This window comes from Eptatretus burgeri, chromosome 2 (genome assembly GCF_056783735.1).
Source record: "Eptatretus burgeri isolate ZD-2024b chromosome 2, Ebu_testis_v1, whole genome shotgun sequence".
Classification (NCBI taxonomy): domain Eukaryota; kingdom Metazoa; phylum Chordata; class Myxini; order Myxiniformes; family Myxinidae; genus Eptatretus; species Eptatretus burgeri.
In genome coordinates, this window is record NC_140962.1 from 71,799,521 (window position 1) to 71,824,467 (window position 24,947).

The 24,947-nt window shown below is 42.3% G+C and overlaps 1 protein-coding gene across 11 annotated transcripts in view; it reads left to right on the plus strand.

The window, feature by feature from the left end:
• LOC147032291 (wolframin-like) overlaps nucleotides 1-24,689 on the plus strand; it is a 34,584-nt gene extending 9,895 nt beyond the window's left edge. For 9 of the 11 annotated variants that reach the window (XM_085869761.1, XM_085869757.1, XM_085869753.1 and 6 more), the window contains 10 exons: nucleotides 2,274-2,410; nucleotides 2,597-2,812; nucleotides 3,009-3,321; nucleotides 3,423-3,596; nucleotides 4,523-4,725; nucleotides 11,284-11,475; nucleotides 12,075-12,215; nucleotides 12,371-12,631; nucleotides 22,248-22,368; nucleotides 22,525-24,689. In XM_085869761.1, the coding sequence (XP_085725887.1) occupies nucleotides 2,274-2,410; nucleotides 2,597-2,812; nucleotides 3,009-3,321; nucleotides 3,423-3,596; nucleotides 4,523-4,725; nucleotides 11,284-11,475; nucleotides 12,075-12,215; nucleotides 12,371-12,631; nucleotides 22,248-22,368; nucleotides 22,525-22,817 (2,051 nt within the window). In that variant the 3' untranslated portion in view covers nucleotides 22,818-24,689. The remainder of the gene's footprint in view (nucleotides 1-2,273; nucleotides 2,411-2,596; nucleotides 2,813-3,008; nucleotides 3,322-3,422; nucleotides 3,597-4,522; nucleotides 4,726-11,283; nucleotides 11,476-12,074; nucleotides 12,216-12,370; nucleotides 12,632-22,247; nucleotides 22,369-22,524) is intronic. The other 2 variants (XM_085869752.1, XM_085869762.1) reach the window with 2 other exon arrangements.
• The last annotated feature ends 258 nt before the right edge of the window (nucleotides 24,690-24,947 follow it).

Here is a 24,947-nt window from a genome sequence, read left to right on the forward strand (position 1 = left end):
GGTACTCATTTCGCCGACCTCGGAAGGATGACAGGCTGAGTCAACTCCCTGGTGTATTAATTCAGTGGCCCAACGGGGCTTGAATTCAGGACCTTTTGGATCCCAAGCCGTTGCCCTAACCACTGCGCCAACACCAGGATATATATATATATATATATATATATATATATATATATATATATATATATATATATATATATATATATATATATATATATATATAATTTCAGCACGCCCCTTTCTTTGTTCCACCATCAGATTTTTGTTACTGCATGAAATGAAACAAGATTTGGCACATATACTAATGATATTATTGTCTTCCTTAAGAGGCCCCTCAAAATTCGTTTTGATGCATTTTCACAAACTCCAACCGATTCCATTCAAATTCGGTACGATTATGGCTTTTGGTCCAACTTAGGTCATTGGCTATAAATTTTTCCCATAACACTTCCGATATTCGAAAAAAATCGATAAATCGATATCCCTTATGGGATTTTCCATTCAAATCCACTCAAGTTTAAGGCCTACGGGGGACGCAAATTTCCACTTTGCCCCGGGCACTGTTTACCTCCGCTACGCCAAGCTGTTAGGGTTAGGGTTAGGGTTAGCAACCCGAACCGCTAACCCTAAACCTAACCGCTAACCCTAACCGCTAACCCCAACGCTAACTGCAACCCTAACCCTAACCGCTAACCGCTAACAGCTATTCAGGAAATTTGCAAGAAAGCCCGGGCAACGCCAGGCTTTATTGCTAGCCTGAGCAACGCCGGGCATTACTACTAGTATGTATGTATATATATATATATATATATATATATATATATATATATATATATATATATATATATATATATATATATATATATATATATATATATATATATATATATATATCTCTGTCTCTGTCTCTTTTTCCTCTGTTTATCTGTCTGTCTCTTTTTCCTCTGTTTATCTGTCTCTGTCTCTTTTTCCTCTGTTTATCTGTCTGTCTCTTTTTCCTCTGTTTATCTGTCTCTGTCTCTTTTTCCTCTGTTTATCTGTCTCTGTCTCTTTTTCCTCTGTTTATCTGTCTCTCTCTCTCTTTTTCCTCTGTTGACTGCTCTAAGAGCACCCTTATTCTGGACATTTTCATCTGTCTGTCTGTCCGTGAAACTTTGGTCAAGCCTTGGGGCTAAACCACTCAACCGATTCCAATGAAATTTGGTAGGTAGGACCAATATTTCTGGGAATCGTGTGCTTTCGAATATGGGACCCCGGGCCCTAGCAACGGCATAGCAACGGCTCTTTAAAGTGGTCAAAAAATCGAAAAAAATAAAAATAAATCGAAAAATTGAAGCTTAGAGTTCTGTGCGCAATCTATCTCGCTCCCTTCATGCCAATTTGCAGCCCTAACAAAAAATATTTGTAGGAGGAGATAGGTTTTGGGCGAGTTCTTGTCGAACATTTCAGAAACGGTTAATTGCGAATATCGCGAAGAGAAAGAATCTGATTTTGATGAAACTTGGGTGAAATGTGTACAATGTGGCGAGCATGTACACAAAAATGAATGGTTGCTATGCACACCTCCGTAGCTTAGCAACAGCTAAAATACTTTATCGTACATCGTACACTTATTGTGGACTGTACAAAAAAATCAATACCTCCAAAACTGGATCTCCGAGGGACCTGTTTTTTTGTGCCCTAGGAGAATGTCTTACAGCATCATATAAAAAAACAGAATCTTTAGCGAATAGATTAATGGAATTACCAGGGCTGCCATTTGTTAGAGTCTCTTTGGAAACATGCCTGAAATTTCACAAGGCGGGTTTCTGGGCGCAAACGAAGAGGGCTGTGATAATCATATTTATTGTGCTAAATTGATTGATAGCATGTACATGAATATCGGTTCGTCGCGTCGGCCAGCTTTCCATCTGGAGCGAGCAGCCATGTCGCCTACCGGCTTGTCTGTCTGTCTCTCTCTTTTTCATCTGTTTATCTGTCTCTCTATCATTGTAAAACCATGTTTTATGTGTATTGTGGTCATTTTTATCAGCCCCTCCAGTGAAGCTGCAGCCTTCCTACTTGACAGGTTGCTATGAGAAAATGATTTCGTAATGAATTCCAGTTGGAAAAAATATCTTCAGTAAATAAATTGCTGTACTTGTATCATGTGTATGATTAGGCAATGTTAAATTTTATTTTTTCATGGTTTCTTTTTCTTCAAACAAACCAGTTCACTGATCAGCTTGAACATGACTGACAAAATAGCCTTTGCATGTTTGCTTGTAATGCAGAGGGCAAGGAACTTGCAGAAGAAGACTTCATGCTTCTGATGCAGAGCTTTGCAGAGGGCAGGCCACCTAGCAAATGGGACACATCATCAGATGTCGAAACCTCACCCACTCATGATGATGACTTCTCATTCATTGAGGTTGGTGTAGCGCATGACTGTGTTGTTGGTGCCTGACACATTTTACATTAATAATAAATAATTTTATGCTGTGCTTTTGTAAATGTAGCTCCAAGTTTGTGTTTGAACAGTGAATTGGATGAACAATAAGCAATAACAAAAAGTTTATTCTTTGTCTCTTTTCCTTTTGTGCAACTACTCTCACAGGCATGGCATTCAGTGAAGGATCTATTTGGCCATGCATTGAGAATTGGAGAGAGTGCAGGTTCCCACTCTCTCTCCGCTATCTTCCCAACACAACAGCTCATCTCTCTTATTGTTCTCGCTGGCTTCTCACACATCAGTCTCTCATCACTCTTCCTTGCTCTACCTCTTTTTGTCTGCTACCTCGCTCTCAGCACTATGTTGTCTGTTACTGTACAGGTAAATTATTCTTCACTTTCTTGTTTGCTTCTTGGTAGTTAAAGCTTGTCCTTATACCCTTGCTCCTCAACAAGCTTTTCTTCACATTCTACCTCCAAAAACATTGAGAAGATAACCAATAAAAAATGATTACAACTTGACTCTCAGTATTAATTTTCATTTTTACTTTCACTATAACCTCTCTTCTCATCCTCAGCTTCATCAAATTGGACCTGAATGGCAAGCTTATTCTGTTTGGAATAACCTCCTGGTTCGCTTGGTTCCTGATCTCTGTGCTTTGGAAACAGAGGCTCGGTTTGCAAGAAGGAGTCTATCATCTTGCCTTGCTGCAATTGCTGCTGGAATTGTGGCAACTCTTTGCTTGCCATTAGCCAATGAAGCCTGGTTACCTCGCACGCCACTAGGAATTGTGGCAGCCATTAGTGCCTACATCGCATTAAAGAGTGGTCGTGCTGGACCAGATGCACTCCAAGTCTTGGCTACCATCACTGCAGCCACTGTGTTTCAGGGTGGGTGAGATGGTGAAGCACTTTTCTTTACAGTATCAGCTCCCCCTGCCATTATTTATGAACCAAAACGTTAACTCAAAACTTATCCCAAACTTCCCAAGCTCTCGGGAGTTTACCTGCGACGTGGACTGGTGTCAGAATCCTGAGGCTTCTCGGCAATCCCATTGGGACTTTGCCGTTGGGCAGAGCCACTTTATCCTTCGGTCTTCCGGCTGCTTTGCATGTACGACTGCTCTGGTTACTCTTCCGCAATGCCTACAGAGACAACTGGAAAGGTGAATTCGGATGGAGGGAATATTATCTAGGATAATTATTTATTTTAATGTTGGTAGGAAGTCAATTACTTCTTTTGTTCTCGTAGTTGAGTGTTTTTTTTTTTTTGTTTGTTTGTTTCTTTCTTACATGTGAAACCCTCACTCACATGAGTTGTTTTTATTTATTTTTCTACCTTTGTACACGTGAAAAATGATCACTGCACAGAGGTATATTCGATTCTATTCTCAGTATAGTGCCATTTTATTGGATTGTTATAATTTAAATTCTCATCCATCATTAAAGACTAAAAATTTTTGAGTTAAACTCATATCCCATCGTTTGTTTGTTGTCTTTGTTTTGCATTTCCAAAAATGAGGTTGCTTTGTCTCTGTGTTAACAATGAAGAAAAGCAGCTATTGTATTTGCTGAATACCACTAAAAACAATTTCATTACTTTTGCATGTGTTGGTGGGAAATTTTTTTTTGTGTAGCGAGAGAGACATAGACTATAGAGAGTGTAATTAACGATGGTGTAGTTTTTGAAATGATCAATGCTATCTCTTCTCTGCTCGTGGGGCAACTTAGCATAACAATTGTGCATTTTGTGAGGAAAGCACAAAATTTGGCACACTAGTAGCCTATCATATTATGAACAGATTTGGATATTGGGCCATCTCAAATTCAGCCGCTGATGGCTGTGGCAGCCATTTTCCACTACCATCAAAAATTTTGAGATGGCCCAATATCCAAATCTGTTCATAATATGTTACGCTACTAGTGTGCCAAATTTGGTGCTTTCCTCACAAAATGCACAATTGTTATGCTATATTTAGCTAAGTTGCCCCACTATGTAACATTTTCGTCTTTCGTCTTGGTATTCAGTAGTCTTTTCCCCATCTCTAACTATTTTTCTGTTCATTTCTGCCGCCCCTCCTGACCACCCCAGGCTTAAAGACAGCCTTACCACCCTTACTGCTTGTGACTGTCTGGGCACGACTCTCTGCCTGTCTCCTGCTGTCTTCCCCGCCAAGCTCCTTGGTGTCCTGGCTTGTCGGCCCACCTCTCCTTGTTCTCTCGTTGCCAATGCTTGCCATTTCTTGGTTGTTTTCTTTCATTACTTCCACCACCCAAGCCATCGTTACAATGGAGGTATTTGCAACTTGGTTTATCACCATCGGTTGTGGTTGATGGTTGAGGCTATCGTGGTTGGCGTTGTGGTTAAGATGGTTGTTGTAATGGTGGTTGAGACGTGGTTGATTCAATATAATGACAGAAAAGAAAAACGGCTATCTCAAAGAGTCGCAGCCCGGTGAACACGAAGAATCCCCTTTAAACAACAGTGGGGACCTATCTGCACATAAACTTAGCGTCATAACTGATCTAAGGACCCTTTATGGTGTATTGCGAATTTCCACAGCCGTAACAATATAAATTAATTTAAAAAACAATTACCAGACATTTAAATAAAAATAAATCTCTTGCAGAAGCAATTGAAGGTGGTGGTACGTCTTCTTTTTTTCTCCTTCTTATTCAATGAACGTGGGTATATTTATCGATCGGAGGCAAACTTAATAACCTGGCAATCCGTGAAAACCAGCTTCCATTTAACGAACAACATCTAATTTCACTTCCAAGGTAACACTTTTACAATGCCTCTCAGCCAATCTGCAGTACAGTACATTTGTTTATGTGCGACGCAAAGTGCAGTTGTTATTTCGGCAATTTTGGTACTTTAGCGATTTATTTTAGTGTCTATCAGTCTTGTAAGTTCTGAAAACGCACGAGAATAAAAGATATGGCTTTTCAAACGACCTAACTGTGAGTTGGGGTGATGATTGTTGAGAAGTGGTATTAATAATGGGACGACGTATTTGTGAAACTACTTAAAAAAATAAACAGGGGCATCTACCAATATAAAACAGTGTGTATTTGTGTGTTATGTATTTATCTGTCCCACTTCAAAAGGATAATTTTATGAATGGTTTCAAAGGCCAATCTCGTAACATGACTGTGTGTTCATGCCGGTCTATTTTTCAGGATAAAAAAAACTCGAAAAACAATTTTCATAAAAGAGTAACTATGCTTCTTCTATTGGAAATGTAGATGGCTACTTGCAACAGGTTTTTGAGGGCGGTGCACAGAAGCATTAAAAAAAACAATAATTACAAGGCACAGGTAGGTGCAATTCGCTGCACATGATGTGCAACATGTGCAGAGTAAAACAAGTGTTAATTTACATCCATAGGATGTTTAATATTTATAGAAACTAGTACGGGCCCGTAGGGGCATAAACAACGACTGGATTGGGGCATTATTTCAATTAGATCGGACCAACCGTATCATAAAGAGCCATAACTTGGGAAACACCTGGGAAACATACTCAGGTCCCCAGCGTCAATTGTGACGTCATATCAAACGAAGAAGAATTGTGACGCCCCCTCTCTCTCGCCCCCCCTAGCTTCCCCCTAGTCTCACCCCTCCTCTCTCCCCCCCTCCTCTCTCGCCCCCACTCTCACCCCCTCTCTCGCCCCCTCCTCTCTCCCCCTCTCTTGAATTGTGACGACCCTCTCTCTCACCCCACCTCTCTCTCCCCCTCTCTCCCCCCACTCTCTCCCCTCTCTCACCCCTAGTCTCTCTCCCCCTCTCTCCCTCCCCTCCCTCCCCCTCTCTCTCTCCCCCCCACTCTCTCCCCTCTCTCACCCCTAGTCTCACCCCTCCTTTCTTCCCCCTCTCTCTCTCCCCCTCTTTCTCCCCCCTCTCTCACCCCCCTCGCTCCCCCTCTCTCACCTCTCCTCACCCCCTCCTCTCTCCCCCTCCTCTCTCCCCTCTCTCTCGCCCTCACACCCCCTCTCACACCTCCTCTCCCGCTCTCTCTCTCTCTCTCTCGTCCCCACTCCCATCCTCCCTCTCTCTCCCGCCCCTCTCCCCCCAAGTCTCGCCCTTCCTCTCTCCCCCCTCCTCGTTCGCCCCTCTCTCTCGCCCCCACTCTCATCCCCCCCCTCTCCCGTCCCCCTCTCTCGCAGATATTGGTCGACAGATAAATGGCCGTAACTTAGGAACCGCTCGTCCGATTAATATCAAACCTCGAAAAGGCACATCCGTGGGTCCCCAGCAATATTGCTTGCAAGTTTCAATCAGATCGGACCGTCAATCGTGCAAAAATAAATAAATAAATAAACATTAATTGTGACATCATTCATGATGTCATAGCACCGTGTCTTGTCATTGGTTGACAGATAAATGGCCGTAACTTGGGAACCGCTCATCCGATTGATATCAAACCTCGAAAAGGCACATCCGCGGGGCCCTGGCAATATTCCTGGCAAGTTTCAATCCAAAGAGGAAGCATTGTGATGTCATTCGTGATGTCATAGCACCGTGTCCTGTCTGGTTGACAGACAATATATAGGTTGTTATTGGTTGACAGACATTGCTCATTGTATCACGTTATTCTTTTTATTCATTTATTGTGCTATTATTGTGTACTGCCAATTATTGTGCTATTATTATTATATTTATTATTAATATGCTGTTATCATTATTCTGAGAAAAAAATGGCGTGATAAGGTGGAACGACATGTTCAGCTGCCATATATACACCTTTTCAACACTGAAAAAGCAATAAAATGGCCGTAACTTGGGAACCGCTCGTCCGATCGATATCAAACCTCCAAAAAGCACATCCGCGGGTCCCCGCAATATTCCTGGCAAGTTTCAATGAGACCGGACCGGCGGTCGTCGAGAAACGGCGGTCGCAGACAAACAGACACACACACACACACACACACACACAGATTGCTGGAATTATAGATAGATAAGCAGATCTGATGCTAGGCCCAGGTTTCAGAATTTGACATGCTCACAAGGCTGTACCATCAAAATTATACGTCCTAGAAGATAAAGAAAATAGAATCACATTTGTACATGTGGTGTTTTAATATAATGCTTTTTCCTGCTGCAAAACATCATATCTTCCAGTCTCCATGAATAATTCAAATAAAATAATTCCAACCCATCATTTTGATGGGCTTTTATACGAGTTGCTGTATATAGTTGAAGGAAAGAGCAATACATTTGCAGTAGTGTCTTTCGCCTTTAATGATAATTACTGGACCATCTGGTGCGGACACCTCAACAAGATTTTCACAAAGCTGGTTTGGGAGGTTTAGAAGTTTTGGAGAGAGGATAAGACATTCCTGCGCTGAGATATAGTGGAGAAAAAGGCGGGAAAGTGTGTTCTGCACTTTGAGGTGCCGGAAATGACGATAAGGTAAACCCTCCCATATTGTGGAAATCAAAGGCCAATGAATGGCGAGAGGGCGGTTCGGTTCCTGGACTTTGAGAAAATATCGAGGAAGATCGACGGCAGCCGGAAATAAACACAATTGAAATAAACGCATAAATATATATATGTAATATATATTACATATATATAATTATGTAAACATTGAAACAGAGTGTAAATTAAACAAAAACACAAGTTTTCCTTTTAAATTTATTCCAAAAGAATGAGATGGGTGAGGGTAAAGAAATTACGTACTGTTCTCTGCTGTAAATAGAAAACACAAGGTTTTGTTCGGAGATTATGATGATTCTACTATTGGGGGAGGTTGGAGGTTGGAAAGAGGTTGGAGGTTGGAAATATGGAACTAGCGATGGCTGTTGCATTGATGGGAGCATGACGAAGATGCCCGCTGCATTGCCACATAGAAGAAGGGTAAAACGATCCTGCTTGGACAGGAAGGTACGAGATGGCATCCTCTTTTAAAATAATCCCGTCTCTTCGGCGTTACAAACCTGCTCCAGCATAAATCCCTTCCTTCACCTTGGTTTGTTCCATGAGCCATGGTTGAACTAAGGCCTTCAGCCCTAGGTGCTTCGTAAAAACGTTGGTAAATCCACAATGGGTCCTCCCATACACCGGTCCACTCAAAGGCTTTTTTTTTTTTCTGTTTGGTCCTCGATCCAAACATTAAGCGCTTTTTATGTGCTTTCAATATGAGGGTCACGGGACTGGAATGAGCCTTTTGCGCTTTGCGAAGTGGGAACCCTTGCACGGATATTTGACTCACGTTTACACAGTCGATTCATCGATCCGGTAATGGCGGCCCACAGATGCCGCACTTTCACTTCTTGCCAATGTATCTATAACAACTCGATTTTTTTTCCCTCCCATAATGTCATAACCTTTCTCAACCTTTTGGCACAAGTAATTTTGTCCATCCTTTTTCGTTTGGGTACCGTTATTAACTGTTGTGTGTCAACTACATCTTGTAGATGTCGTATTACAGGATCTCCATATGTCATTTCCTGTTCGATGATGATTCATTATTAAGTTTAGCTTCGTTTACTTATGCTGGTCTGATTACTCCAATTAACGGTGCACGAGAAGCAACAAAAGGCTTTTAATGAGTGGCAATCTTACACGCGAATACAAACAATAACTCATCTCAGCTCAAAAACCATGATTGGCTGAAATTAAATACCGCGACAATGAAATGGGAACACAATAGGTTGCCCGCGATTGGTAGAAACCCACGGTATTTGAGGGTTTACTGCAGTTAAGAATGTAAAAGCAGAAAAATCACATGAATTTGACACTTGTCTACACACTCACAATGCATGTCTGCTCATATGAACACAGTACACTTAACTAAACACAATTTTATGGAATAAATAAAGTTGTACGATGAGAGTGGCTCTCTTCCCCCCTAGAAGCCAAAATCGTGTTTGGTATCTGGTTCCCACTGCCTGGCATTTAATTTTTCCCCACCATTGTTTTACCTGTCCTTTGGGACCCCTGAATTATTTTTTTTTGCGATTCTTCTGGCCTGGAGGGCCTACAACACTTGAACCAAAAAGGCCCACAAGGCTGCTCGTTGGTCAGAGTTCTTTGGCCCATGTGGCCCGCAATGAACAAATGTCCCACTCGCCCTCGATGCGCAAGTGTCACCACATGGCACATGGCCTCTTAATGTGGGAGTTTTCTTGACCCACATGGCCCACAAAAACATGTGATGCGTTGGCCCTTCAAGGATCTTCAGCCTTCAAATGTCCCAAAATTAACTGGTGGTTCATCAGCCTGTAAAGGATCCTTTAAAGGATCAATTTCCTCCATTTAAATTTGATGAGAATTTAAATTTGATTTAAATAGGAAGATGAGAAAGGTCGAACTTCCGATGATCTGCGGCTGGATCATCAAGGTGTGTGAGGAGATACCGTCAGACATCAGGCGCGCATTTCTGAAATGCTGCATCTCCAACACATCATTTGGCAGGAGGAGGCTGCAAATGAAGGTGACAGCGACGGGGACTTGCTCTACCCTGATTCGAACAAGGACTTGCGTCTTCAACGAGGAAAGCATTGACGAGGATTTCCTCGGATTTAGCTGAAAAGCTTCATCAAACCCAAACGGCCCTTTTCAGGGCCACAGATCCACAAGAAATATGTATAATTTCGATATGAATCCCATTTCTTCCTTTTTATAGGAACAAAAAAATCCTCTTTATAATATTGAACAATATGAAAGAAATATAAAAGTTCTTGGTATCCTCTCCTCTCTCTTTAACTTCTTGAAAATGACAATAAGAATGTTAGACGAAATGAAGCGGACATGGGAGTAAGCATGTTGATACCTCCGTCACTTTGTTCCGTATGCATTTAGATCAAGATCAGAAAATAAAATGATCAATATATTCATTTATTTTGAGAGTGTAAAACATGCGTGTGGCTAATACATCGGAAAAGTTTTTTGTTTTGTTTTTTGATTGTGAAAAACAGGGTGTGATTAATACACGCCGGAAAATACGGTCGGTAAATTTGCGATCAAAAGTCAATCTTCTTAAGATTAGCTGTGATGTCACACACAGAACGAGACCACCAGATCCGTACTGTATATGGGTTACATCGCGGTTACATTACATATGATTTAACTCAAACGGTGAATAATTTTCGATTTTCCACAAATATGCCGAGTCAATGCGTCCTTGGTGTTTGTAAAGTAATACAAACCAAGATGGTTTCATACGACACCAATCGTCAAAACGCTGCAAGTTTGCCAGAAATTTGACAACGTTTGTCCAAAATAACTGAATGTGGGTCCATCCATTGGGACCATACTCTGTACAGAGCATTGGTGCTGCTTAAGCAGTCTCCTTGGCGATTGGACACAATCCTGGATGGGTCGCCACTCCGACACAGTATACCAGCAAGCTGGCACTCATTTTGCCGACCTCGGAAGGATGACAGGCCGAGTTAACCCCACCTGGTATTAATTCGACAGCTGAGCAGGATTTGAACTCAGGACCCACGGATCCAAAGCCCGCCAACCTAACCATTAAGCCAACACCAGGCATACCTTGTTAATTGGGAGTTGAGCATTAAACCTTGTAAATGAGATGCTGCCACTTGTGTACCTTTCAGTTTGAAATGTTTTTTTTAAAGCACCTATCATTGTGTGCAGACCAGAAGAGCTACAGGACTATTTCACTTCCATGGATATGATTATGATGATTATGATGATGATGATGATATATCGTCGCAAATGATGGCCAGTTGTGAAATCACATTTGCACCTTTGAAGCCATAATTTGACTTTGGGGTGCCTGTTCAACTGTCTGTGCACTTTAGAAGAAATTTATCAATGATTTTGCAATACTTATTCCTTGTTATCATCATTGAGGTTTGGTGTATTTTGTGGTTGTCTAGGGAGTGATTGGTCTGCTGACACTGGGGCTGGTTGTGGTTGCTTTGTGCCGTCCACGATCGTGGATGTTGCTGGCCCATTTGGTTCGTGGACTAGCCGAGCTGAGCCACAACCCTCTCCTACGGCTGGGTGCTATTTGGGCCGCAGTAATAACAATGGCTGTATATCTCTATGGAGACTGGGTACTTGATAAGGTGCTTACAATCTTTTTGAAAAACGATATTCCCCCCACTCTTCCCCCTTCAAAGCTGTGTGTATTTATTTTTCTTTAAATTTAAAGGTGGGTGTCAAATTGGAGTTTGAGAATATAACATAAATCGTGATTGAAATTGTGCTTTTATTTTTCGATTGAAGGACAGGACTGTGTTGCATCGAGGAGTGTTGCATGTGGCGCTTCCATTTGATTTTTTTTCTTCCCCCCCATCCTACACCTTGTCATTGAATAATCATGAACCGTACATATTCCAACCTCTTTGAGAAGAAGCTATGGGGAGAATGTCACCCAATTATTTATTTTCTTTTCATCATGAAAGCCCAGTGACATAGCCTATGTGAGTGTGAAAATGTGTTTGCTTTCTTTATCTTCAATCACAGCTTTATATTCAATCAAACGAATCAGACAAGTCCTTTATTCCATCCTGGAAATGCATAGATTTTCGACAATACAACCCAGAGTGTCCCTTGAACTCTCTCGAAGATGGTTGAATTATACAATGCTAAAATTGCAGTTGTAAGTTTACTCACATTTCAGTTTAAGTTTTAACATTTAGCTCCATTTGCTCCTCCTTTCCAGGCACCAGCCTCTTCTTTGTCATGGCAAACATACAGTAAGCTGTGCGGCCCAACAGCGTGGTTTAACACCAATATGGCGCACACGCAGATCTTGTGCAGCCACCTACAGGGCCACAAGGTCACCTGGTTGGGACGTTTTAAGGTAATTGTACCCACCAAAGAAATACTATGATTAAAATGTAACTATATGACGACTATCATTCAGGAATTGTAGATAACACACGCCTCAGGCTTACGTACAAATAAGTTCCATATTTGTATAACTCTTTTTCTTTGTCCTTTGCTTGATGTGCGCAGTATGTGCGAATAACGGAGACTGAGAATGGTGTGGAAAGCCTTGCTTCAATGCTACCACCAGCACTTTCTCGCCGTCTTGAGTGCCTTTTTGGTGACCCTTACCCTGCCTGCACCAACATTTCCCCTGGGTCGATGCTTCGAAGTCCATTCGATTACTCGAAAAGTCCTCCGAAGCTCCCAGACCTTGGTTTCTCAGGGTGGTTGGCAGACAAAGAGATATGCTTGGTGGCACCTTATATGCAGCAAAAGTGCCACCTGAAGGTAAGAAGCATCACTGGAGAAAGTTGTAGCATTTCTAGTTTCGTTGAGCAACATTTGCTCATACTGAATGCAGCCAACTTAAGGTTCACTGACTGAGAAGAGGATTAGTGTTTGAGTTGTCATTCATTCATCATTCATGGACCACACTTTTTTCTCTCAAGAGTCTCATTCATTCTGCAAACTGTTCCAGTTCTGAAACAGCTAAAGCAGAGCCTTCTCTCATCTCTGCAGGACTCTTTTTCCATCTTATCCCCTCAAGTAGAACAATTTGTTGAAACACAATTGTCATCACCTTCCCAGCTCTCTGCAATAATGCCTCCAACAATACACCATCATTGCACTCTTTTTGAGATTGAAGGGGAGCTTGTACTTTGGGAAAAAATTAATATGCAGACTGAACTTGCACCAAGTTGAAGTTATTAAAAAGGTATTCGATGATATTCCAGTGCAGCTGTTACCTGATGGGATCGTTTCGTGAATCAATGTCAAGATAAAATGTTGAAGCTGATATTTGTGTTAAAACCAAACAAGGGACCATAATCAAAGTAGCTTATAAAATATACGTGTGTGTGTGTGTGTGTGTGTGTGTGTGTGTGTGTGTGTGTATACATACATACATACATACATACATACATACATCAAATTATAAAGTAGCAAATACCACTTGTTGCTTCGCTGATTGGAATACCAAGAAGGGGGAGGGGGGAGGGTGGACAGAGAGAGAGAGAGACAGAGAGGAAGGTGAGTGGAGAGAGGAGTGAGGAAGGGGGTAGCGAGATTGGGGGAGGGGAGATAAAAATAGGAAGGGGGAGAGCGAGGAGGAGGGTTGGGAGGAAGAGAGAGATTGGGGGAGTTTAGAGAGGGGGGGTAGGAGATTGGGTAAGTGTTGGGGACTCATTGTGAGAAGTGAGAAAGAGATAGAGAAATGTGTGGGAGGAGAATGCTGCACTTTCTTAGGAGGTTGGACCTCCTCTTAGGAGGAGGGGATAGAGAGAGAGAAAGGTGAGGGTTTAATTAGCAAAGAGAATGTTATGTTGTGCTTTATGACCACACACACACATGCACACGCACACGCACACGCACACACACACTGTCGTGGTGAAAAATATTGGCACCTTTGCACGTTTTTTAAATAACTCACAATTTTCTCCAAAAATAAGTTGAAATTCATAAAAGCATTTGGTCTCCACAATTCTTTATTTCACTGTTAATATTACAGAACCTTTGAATTTGATTCAGAACGTAATCTATCCTTTTAAATCGGAAAAGAAAAAGAAATGGCATTGACAAAATTATTGACAACCTCGACTTAATATTGGTAGCACAGCATATGAACAAAATAACTGCAGTCAAGCGCTTCTTGTAGCCATGAATGAGCTTCCTACACCTCTCTACTGGCAGTTTGGCCCACTCTTATTGTGAGAGAAGAGATCTTGTGGGAAATCTCATGATTTCATGAGAGAAGTTTTATCTTGAACCATTTCTGGGTGCCTTTTGAAGTGTTTGGGGTCATTGTCCTGCTGCAAGACCCATGACCTTCGACGGAGACCCAGCTTTCTGACACTGGGTTGAACATTGTGCTCCAAAATGTCTTGGTAATCTGATTTCATGATGCCTTGCACACATTTAAGGTACCCAGTGCCAGAGGCAGCACAGCAACCACAAAACATCACTGAACCTCCTCCATGTTTGACTGGAGGAAGATGTTATTTTCTTTGAAAGCTTAATTTTGTATTTGTAAACAGAGATGATGTGCTTTTCCACAAAGCTCTAATTTGGTCTCATCTGTCCACAGGACATTCTACCAGAAGGATTTTGGCTTGTTCAGGTGTGTTTTGGCAAACTCCAGTCAGGCTTTCTAAGGTCTGTCTTTCTCTCAACAGTGGGGTCCTCCTGGGCCTGCTACCATCGAACCCCCTTTCATTGAGTTGGCGACGAATGGTGCGAGTTGAAACAGTTGTACCTTGGATCTGAAAGTCAGCTTGAATCTGTTTGGCAGTTGATCGAGGTGCTTTCTTCACCATTTGAGCAATCCTTTGCTGCAATCTTCAATCAAGTTTTCTATTGCGGTCAAATCCAGGGAGGTTGGCTTCAGTGCCATGGGCCTTAAACTTCCTGATATCATTGTGTACGGTGGACACAGGAACATCAAGGTCTCTGGAGAAGGACTTGTAGCCTTGAGATTGTCCATGCTTGGCTACAATCTTGTGTCTGACCTCCTCAGACAATTCTTTTTTTCTTTTTATCTTGCCAAAATGAAGTTTTTGCAAGATATGTTAGTCAGCTTGTATGTTTTTTTTTTTTGTCTGTAATCACGTATAAAAAATTCTGCAGAGCACAGTTATCATTGGAAATTTTTGTAACTTCGCATATCAGAGGCCTATAGAGGTCCCTTTCAGCACACAAAATTTTGAAGGTCAAGGTCAAAGGTCAAGGTCACTTTGGCGCAAATCAGGGGAGTCGACGAAACCCTTATTTTTTGAGTAATTTTGATCGGTTCATCTTCAAACTTCTTGGGAATATAGTTCATGGTCTGGCGCTCAGCTGATTAATTTTTGGTGGCGATTGGCCTTGACCTTCATATGTTTTTTTTTTTTGTCTGTAATCACGTATAAATTACTCTGCAGAGCACAGTTATCATTGGAAATTTTTGTAACTTCGCATATCAGAGTCCTATAGAGGTCCCTTTCAGCGCATAAATTTTGAAGGTCAAGGTCAAAGGTCAAGGTCACTTTGTCGCAAATCAGGGGAGTCGACGAAACCCTTATTTTTTGAGTAATTTCAATCTAATCATCTCCAAACTTTATGGGAAAGCAGTATATGGTCTGGCGCTCAGCTGATTAGTTTTTGGTGGCGATTGGCCTTGACCTTCATGGTTAGCGCCTGAGGTCAAACATATTTGACCCCAAAGTCAAATTTTCAAGTTTTAGGAACCATATTGTGTAGTACCTCAAATTGAACACCTCGATGAGTGCTTTCTAGATATGTCAAGCTTGAGACATTATGATGTCATTTGGTGACGTTATGAGGCAAACACATATTTTTCATGGTTACTCTGTAAAACGATTCTCATCGGAATCTCTCGTAGGCAGATATTCCTCAAGGAGTCGCTCCTGGTGGATTGCAGCTCTGTTCACCTCAGTGTGACCTTAAAGAAGTCACACGTGGTCACCTTTTGTCAAGATACGGGTCACACTGCGGGTGACATTGATTTATTTTTTTCTTGGTTTTCTTTCTTTTCTCCATACTCATTGTGGTGCACACAGTGACACAAAACAGCAGAATGACTCCTTTTCTCTGTTCAAACTGGTTAAGTGAGTGATTTTTATTTTGCAGGCACCTGCAATTCAGCACAGATGAGTTCAATTCCAAAGTAAAGGAGAATTACCTGTTTGAAATCTAATTATTCCTAACAACTCCTGAAAAGTGCCAATTATATTATCTGGGCCATTTTTGGAAAACTGTGCAAAAGTCTAAGCCAGTATCTGCCTCATAGTATATATATATATATATATATATATATATATATATATATATATATATATATATATATATATGTATATATATATATATATATATATATATATATATATATATATATATATATATACTTGCGGGCCAGGGGTCGGGTGAGAAGACCACCGGGGGGGGGGGTGGGATGCCATCTCGGGTTCCTACCAGACTCCCCGGAATTGCTGGCCGTCGCACACGGATAATTCCGTGATGTGGCGGGTCGCAAACCGACCATGAACGCCAATAGCTCAACCACATGACCTAGGTTCCTCCCGTCTCTGGGTTAATTGGGTTACCTAATTAATCACATGACCTAATTACCGGGGGACACGCCCTCGGTACACCTTGTCGAAACCAGATCACATTACCGGATCAGATGCCACCGAGCAACACTGCCAAGGATGTACCGGCTAAAAGGAACGGATCATTGGGAATAAAGTGCCAGCTAAGTTAGGATATTGACCATGCTGGATCAATGAAAGAACAGACAAAAACGAGCTGGGAACATTTCGACAAAGGATTTAACAGCCAGGCGAGGAAAGGGATGTGGCACAGTGAATGTTGTTTATTGTTGTCTGTAGCAGGAATAGGAAGAAATGTGAGAGGGGCGGCAATATACAAGCAACTTACAAAAGCAGACACAGAGCAGAGTTATCCCGATGTAATTATTGTACAATCTTAACTTAAGCGAGGACAGGCGCCAGGACACACACACACACACACACACACACACACACACACACACACACACACACACACACACACGCAACCCAATGAGGAGGAGTTAATGAAGAGAAAAAGGAGAGGAGATGAGGCTAATGGTCTCTCAATACCTTGCACGATTGCCTGACTTCGCCAACAATACGTTTTTGGGGGATGTTCCGCTGGACGATACCTCCCTGACAGCTGGCATGTCGTCTTGCTTCGTGACACTCGTGCAGCTAGCGTCGGTCCAGAGAATGAGACACGACCGTCAGGCGTGAGGGGAGGGACTTGGGTAGAGTCAGAAGCCATTGGGTGGAGAGAGAGGCGGAGTCCAAAGCAAGTGGGTGGACAAGGGCGGCAAGGTGGTGAAGAAGGCGGAGTCAGCAGGCGAATTGGTAAAGAAGGGCAGAGCCAGCAGGCGAATGGTAGGTTGTCGATCCCAAGCCAGACAGAACGAGCCGAAAGGAATGAAGACAGGAATGATGCACAGGAACGACAAGCAGGAACGACACACTGGTGGCTCCGCGACCCGTCCTTTTATAGACCCCATGGCGGGGCGGGGGTGACGACCCGAGGCGATGTGTCGTCATCCAAATTGGGTGCCCCGATTGGGCCCCTGCCAGCACACGGGCCGGCCGCCATGCCCGGAAGCGGCTCCACTTTACTTCCGGCTAGATGGTTCGAAACTGCGGAATCATCTCGCTACGAGCATCACGACACAAATCGTCCTGCACATAACCCCGTGATATGAATCGCCTTGCACCGAATCCCGTGCCGTGCCCTGATGACTCCGCGGTTGGCACTGGTCTATGTGCTTGCTCCGTGGTGCGCCACGCAGCCCGAGCAATCCGGCCGCACAGCATGCCTCTGTCTGGTAGCAGCTGCATCGAGGTGGAGGTGCGGGAGGATGTCTGCCGTCCGTGGGAGACATTTGTGGCCGTCGTGGTGAGCAAAATCGACGGTAAGATGTTATTGTAACCCTATGAGCAGTCCCGACCAAAGATGTGTGTTGTTCGTGCCCCGTTCTGTACGATGATCAAGTATCACGGGCTGCATGCGAGTCCGCCATTGTATACGTGGTCTGCCCGCCATCGAGCATGCACGCGGGTCTGCCATTAAGCCCGTGGCCATTTATCAAAGGCGGTGTCATGTGCATGGTGTTGGGAATTGAGGGAAAGGATTGGATATAATTATTCGATGGAGATTCGGATTGAAAAGGGGACAGATACATTTATTAATGGAGATTTGGATTGAAGAATTGTGCGCCACGTGCACACTGTATGTTGTTAGCATTTGGTGTGTTGGTTATGCCTCTGATCGCCTGAACAGTGGGTGGGGAGTCATCGTTGTGCTGCACGTGCTCCATGCAGCACTGGCGTTTATTGTTGGCTTCGACTGCTACCTTTGGTCTTCTGTGAAGACGCATTCTTACACGAGGTGCACGGCTGTGGTTTTTACAGATGGGTGTCCAAGCGGAGTGCCTGCCGGCTCACGCAATGACCCCTTGCTTGGATTCACCTGAGGAATAGAGAAAAATAATCGGAATGAGGTTCAGAGATTTAATCAGACCTAGCTATGAGATTTACACAACGCACTGTCCCATTCGACCCACTAGACAAGAAAGAAGGGACTATCTGAACGTGCATAAATGAAATAACTGACTGGGAACCACTGTATGTTGGCTGCTATTGGTGTTGGAGGGATATAGTTTCCATAACCGCAACTATATATATATATATATATATATATCTATGTATGTATAGAAAGGGGAGTTAGCAGAGAGATGTTGTTTTGCATGATATGTTTATATACATACATACATATGCATATATTGGTGCTTGGCCGATATCGGCGGTTTTTTCGGGAATCGGCAGATTGGAGTCATTGTGATTACCAACTATAGTACATAATGTACACAACCAAAGAACTTTGAGTGTCTTTCACCCTTGTTTTGGAGGAATTTCAAGTCAGAAATTTTAAAAACAATGTTGTCTTATGAATGTTTCAAGGAGGTGTTTATAAACATCTGGCAATCGTCATGTGACAGGTGGAAAAAAATTGGGTCCGTAATTTAGAAAACGTTAATCCGGCATACAGCTCGGAAATCTGGTTTCATCAAATGTATTTTGCTTTGAAACTCACAAAGAGAAACCATATAACCTTTGTAAAGCACACTCGGTTCATATATAATAAAAAATTGCTTTGAAAACAGTCACGAGGACAAAGGAAAAACACGATTGCTCATACGCTGCTGAGGTTAAAAGTTAAAAACCTCCACCACCCATCGTCATCATTAGATACGGAATGAAACTTTGCCACTACGGCACCCATAACCAAGCATGCAGGCATGCACAAACTCCCAAGGCGAGTATATTTACAGATCTAAATCTACCCATATGTTCCTCTACCTCGTAGCAACTGCTGACTACATCCCGATCAGGACACAAACTGTACCGCTATCGACTGTTGTGCTCTCGGAAAGTAGCTTAAGCACTCAAGCAAGCACGCCAAATCAATGGTTGATAAGGAACGGCTGGCCAGGCTGTGGCTGCATACCATTTCGCCCTGTTCTTCATTGCACCGCCCGCAAGCCACTGGCGGCCCCTGGTGGCCTTAAGTGCAGCCCCTGACATGCAGCCGATAATACACAAATGTGAACACACTTCATTGTAATCTGCCATAAATGCTATCAAATTGACCCAATGGTTTCAAATAAGTGTTCCAACGCGAAGCATATAAGTACCATTACTACATCAGGATATGGTTGCAGGATACAAAAAATTGCACTTGCAGCCCAGTTAACCACAACGAAGAAGAGTATGTGGAGGTGGGGCTTTATAGCAGCCATTACGGAGTCCTGCAGGCAGTGTTGTGGCTCACACTGATGTCTTATTGGCAAAAGTGGCCCCCCTCTAAAAACAATAGTGAAGATCGCTACCATGTAGGATACCTTTAACTTTACAGCCGGTCTTCACCGCGCCTGCAGCAGTTAAAGAAATTAAATGAATTTGTTCAAATAATGACTTTATCCACAAGAGTTGCTGCTTAACGTAGAACAACCCTGGAGACATTGCAAAGTTTAATCGCCCATGAAATAAACATTGCAGATAATCCACCACGTTGCCTGCTCTCTGTGCACTCATCATTTGGTATATCGGTTCGCGGTCCGTGCAAACGTTTTGGCTTTTAAAACATCCGTTTTTCACCAGATTTGCTTTCGTTCCCTGTTGAGTACCTTGCGAAACCTCTGAAAATATACACACATCTGGCAGACGCTATGGATAAGCAGTCCCTCTGGGGGACAGGGCGTGGTCAAGCAGTGAATGCATTAAATCGTACAGCTCAATGAAGCTGGCAAATTTTGGCACATTCCTAAATCTTTTGTTCACTCAATATAATTCTCCAAACAGGATAAAAAAATTAGTTTAACGCTTTGGAAATTTTACATTTTCTTGTGTATATGGAGAAGGACGGACCATAGCCTTGCTTGTTTAAAGTAAATAGGTATATAAGCTTGGTTAAAAGACTTGTTATTTCTTTAAATGATCAGATTTCACTCCAGATTTCGATACTTATTTAGTCCGGACGATATGCGATCCTCAAAGCCGAAATCATATTCCGGTGATATACTTGAATTTATCCGTGAGAGTAGATCGTGGAAAATTGCATCGTATAAAGCATGAAATCGTTCCGAGCTCCTAATTTGAAAACTATAGCACTTACAAAAGTAATGTAAACAGCAATTTGTAGCTATGAGGAATAGGCATTCGATAATATGAGTGAGGAAAGTGGAAAAAAAAAGAAAAACTTTGTTGTTAAGAAATCATTCTAGCCTGTTTTAAGTCAAGGCATATGTTGAGCAGGCCAAAAAACATGGTGGCTTCAGACCCCAGCGAGGTAACCCAGGATACGCCTTAAGACCCCAGAGAGCGAGGTGGCCGAGGATGGCGCCTGATCAAGGATGCAATTAAATTAGTCCATTAATTATCTTCAAAAGGGGTGTTCTAATGAACCCAAACAACCAATTTTCAGTCATGCACTTCTTTGGAGTTTTCTTGGTATGCTTGCAAAGTTTCAGGCTGCTAGGTATCATAGTTTTGGAGTTATGGAAGGTGCACGCACATGCGTGCACACACACTTATTAGTATCGATAATATCTCCCCAAAAAGTTCTCTGTTTATGGTGGGAAAGGACAGATTGGAAGAGAGGCAAGATAATAAAGAATACGATGCCTGACAATAAAGTTCCAGGATTAAAGCAAGATAAAATTTTATTGTGAACGTACCAATTATGTTTAGTAGTCGCCTTCAAAGTAATCTCCCTGGAACTTTATTGTCTGTCCACTGACTGTCTATACATGCTATACATGGAACAGTCTATACATGCCAATGTCACTGCCATGCTTCAAAGCACCCTTGGAAGTCGTCTGAAAAGCCATTTAGCTCATTGGTTATGGCTCTATGGGTCTCTTCTACTGATGCAAAATGTTATTTTAATTGGCATTTCGGATATCGGTCAGATCAGACGAACATTCTCACCCTTTCAACATTTTTGTCCGTTTTGATAATCTATGGGTGTCCTGACCGCACGTCATCATTCACTTCCATTCTCCATTCCGCAAACCTCTTGGCCCACTCAAAAACACATGATCTTGAAATTGTGTCTTCCCATACACCAGCTTAAACTTGTTGAAAATGTCCATGCCACTTTATTTTAGTTTTACCAACACCTTGATGATTCTCTGTTCCATAAATTTATCGTTCATCTTCAGAACATAATTGCAGCCCTTATAATTTTAACAAAACTCCAGTATGGCTACAAAACACAACCGATTGATATACCGGCTAACACTACTGACAGGAAGATTACGATGCATGTCCATTAATGAAACACAAGCACTTAAGTGCTGCCATCTGTCGAGAAAAGATATCAGTCTTTGAACTTTGTTGTCAGAATTTGTAGCCTTGGGGAGAGAAGGGAAACCAGCCTCAGTAGCATGATGGTGAGTGTCCGCTCTGAGTCTGGGAGGTCAGCGGTTCGAACATCGGCTGAGTCATACCAAGTATTTAAAAAATGGTACGGGCTGCTTTCTTGCTTGACGCTCAGCATTTAAAAAGGATAGAGCATGTACAAACAACCATGAGTTGGTAATAATAGCGTAGGCTTTAATGGGCCTTATGGCCTCCTAATAAGGTTCCTATAGGTCTAATGAAGTTCCTTGTAAGGGAGCTCATTTTTAAATAGGGAAAGGAAATTGGAGTAAGGAAAAAAGAGAGGCATTTATATAAGGTGAATGTGGAGAAGATTGGGAAGGGGGTGAAAATTCTACTATTTTGTGAACCTAATAAATACCCCCATAATTGTTTGTTCATCATGTCACTCCAATGTCTCCCTCCAGAGGTATGATCGACACAAATTTGAGGTGATGGTAGGAATGCCCAAAGCATCCCAAAGATTCAGAAAAACCCCAAGGGAGTTGGGACGTCAGAGCAGCTCCTTCCGCAGGAGGCCTTCTCAAGGTAAGGGAAAGTAACAGTGAGAGCTGTTGCCTAACCAGAACCAAAGGTTGATTTGGAAAATGGCTCCTTTTCTTGTGAGCAAGGCTTCCGTAATGTAAAATTTGTTTTGTCATTGTGTTTCTGAATCGAATTACGTCGACCTCATATTCTAACCAGCAGCAAAGGAAGACAGCAAGGATGTGGTCCTGCGTGCTGGACACGCGTTTGGCGCATGGCTATTTTCACTGCGACGTGGCACCATTCTTGAGTTTGGAACAGTACTCGAAGGACGGCTGGGCAGCAAGCATCCCACCTTTGAGCTGAGGTCAGGTCGCACTGCTAATGCCGGCTGTCACGCATCATCCTCGAAAAGCCATGGACCTCGAGATGGTGACTGGAGGCAGGATGGACAGGCGGCCCTCAGTTTCATGCTAAAAATCTTACTCGGTCCATTTCTGTTATTGTTTTGATATTACATGAGTTTGAGCTTCATAGAAATGAGGTGTGCTGGGTAACCTAATTTATGAAAGGGATCCGAAGGTAACAATTCTCTCTGTAACCATATGCACTGAACTGTTGTACTGTGTAAGCACAGTTGCATCAAGACTATTTATAAGGAGACATTACAACACTAAGTTAAAAAAAATTGATTTGGCTGCTGTAACATAACCAAAATTAGTATGGGTCAGTCAGTTAGTGAAAAAAATTAACTTTTGTAGGTTTTTTTTGTTGTTGTTATAAGTTCATTTAGTTTTGCATTAATGATGGACTGGAAGGGAGCTTTGATAAAGAAAGAAAGCCTGTTAAGGCCCTGTCACACCTTGACGATTTAGCCAGCGTATGGCAACGTATCAAAATTTATCTAAAACGATGACGTACGCTGAACTATTGATGTTTTTTTCAGTTTTGGGCGTATAATAACGAGTTGGACATATGCATAATGTATTAGTAACATACACAGAACGTTTCGATAACTTGTAGATAACTTATACCAACGAATGCTTAGCGTGTTGTCGGCGTTCACAACTTATGCCCAACGATAGTCTAACTTATGCATAGCGTGCGGCAGCGTATCGCCGACGATCACGTGGCGTAGCCTATTAAAAGGCTGCTGCTCGACAATTCAAATCATAACCGCACTTGACATCGAAGTGTCTACTCACCATGGAGTCTGAAACACTGACGGGTTCCTCCTGTGAACCACATTTTTATATACCAATTCCGCTAAACGCTGCCAATACGCCATTATACGGTAGCTGTAAGTTAGAAACACGTTCAGTAAGTTCTGTGGTCGTCCGGAAGACGTCAAATACGTCAATATGCATTGGAGATATGTTACACATAGGTTCAAAGCACGTTACTCATAGGTTAGAAATAAGTTTCGGGTATGCCAGACATTACCTCGACGTATTTCGACTTATGAGTAACTTACAAGTAACGTGTGTCGGCCTTTGTCAACGATCGCATAACGTGCCTCCAACTTATGGCCAGCATATGCGGAACGTGTGAGTCATACGCTGGCATACGTCGAAAAATTTTGAGCATGCTCAAAATTTGTCGACGAGCTCGGCGTACTACGACGTCTGCCAGCGTGCTTCAGCATGCTCTTAACGTATACAAAACTTACCCATAACGTATTCGACGTGTGCCAGCGTATTCGCCAAATTTTTCGTACGTCGGCATACGCTGGCTAAAACGTCAGGGTGTGACGGGGCCTTAATGGATACTATTGAGAGAGTGCTTGATTAAGCAACAGTGCATTGTTTAATACCTTGTGATTCAAAAACAAATTGTCGAGGTGCACCTTTCAGATTGTTTTATGCAATAAAAAAACTTGGCTAATGTAAAGGAAAATAAAGCTTTCAGTAACTTATCTTATGAAGTTGGTGAAAGGAAAACCTCTTCATTAGAAGAGGCAGGGGAGAGGGAATTCTGTTAAATGAATTGCTGTGTTTGAACTGTAACTGTTATTTTTGTTGCTGCACCTTTACAACATGAGCATTGAACAAATTGGAGAGTTCATAGAACACCTTACCCCATGCAGTCTTGAGAAAAAGGACATGGGAAGGGTCTTTTAAACCCTTCCCTTCCTTTCCTTTTCTGAGTGCGATCTATATTTGCTATGAGTCGCCATCTTGTCTGAATGTTAATATTCGTTAACGCTGAGCGTAAGCGGCAAGTTTGATTGGTCGAGAGGGCATAAAATGGTGTAATATTTTGTCCAAGTACTGCTAAACTGAAGGGTTTTGGAAGTGCCAATAAGCCGATTTGTGTTCAACAGTGTTCAAGTATATAATTCAATTGAAATAAAATAAAGATATTAAAGGCTGTAGAAAAAAAAACGTTTTTTGGAAGTTTACCGCTGTTAGCGTACTGTCTTTTATACCACCATGTTTAGCATGTTACATTAGTTCTTCTTGCCTCTTTTTTGTGTCCTTTATGACCGTTAAAAACAGCGAGTTTCCCATTTGGAATGATTTTCAATTTTGTTTGATTGTCAGATCGGCAGACAGACTAAAAATATTAACTTACTCCTCTCTGCGCATGTGCGATCAGGACAAGATTCCGTACAATTTTCCAAATTCAGAGCCAAAGTACTG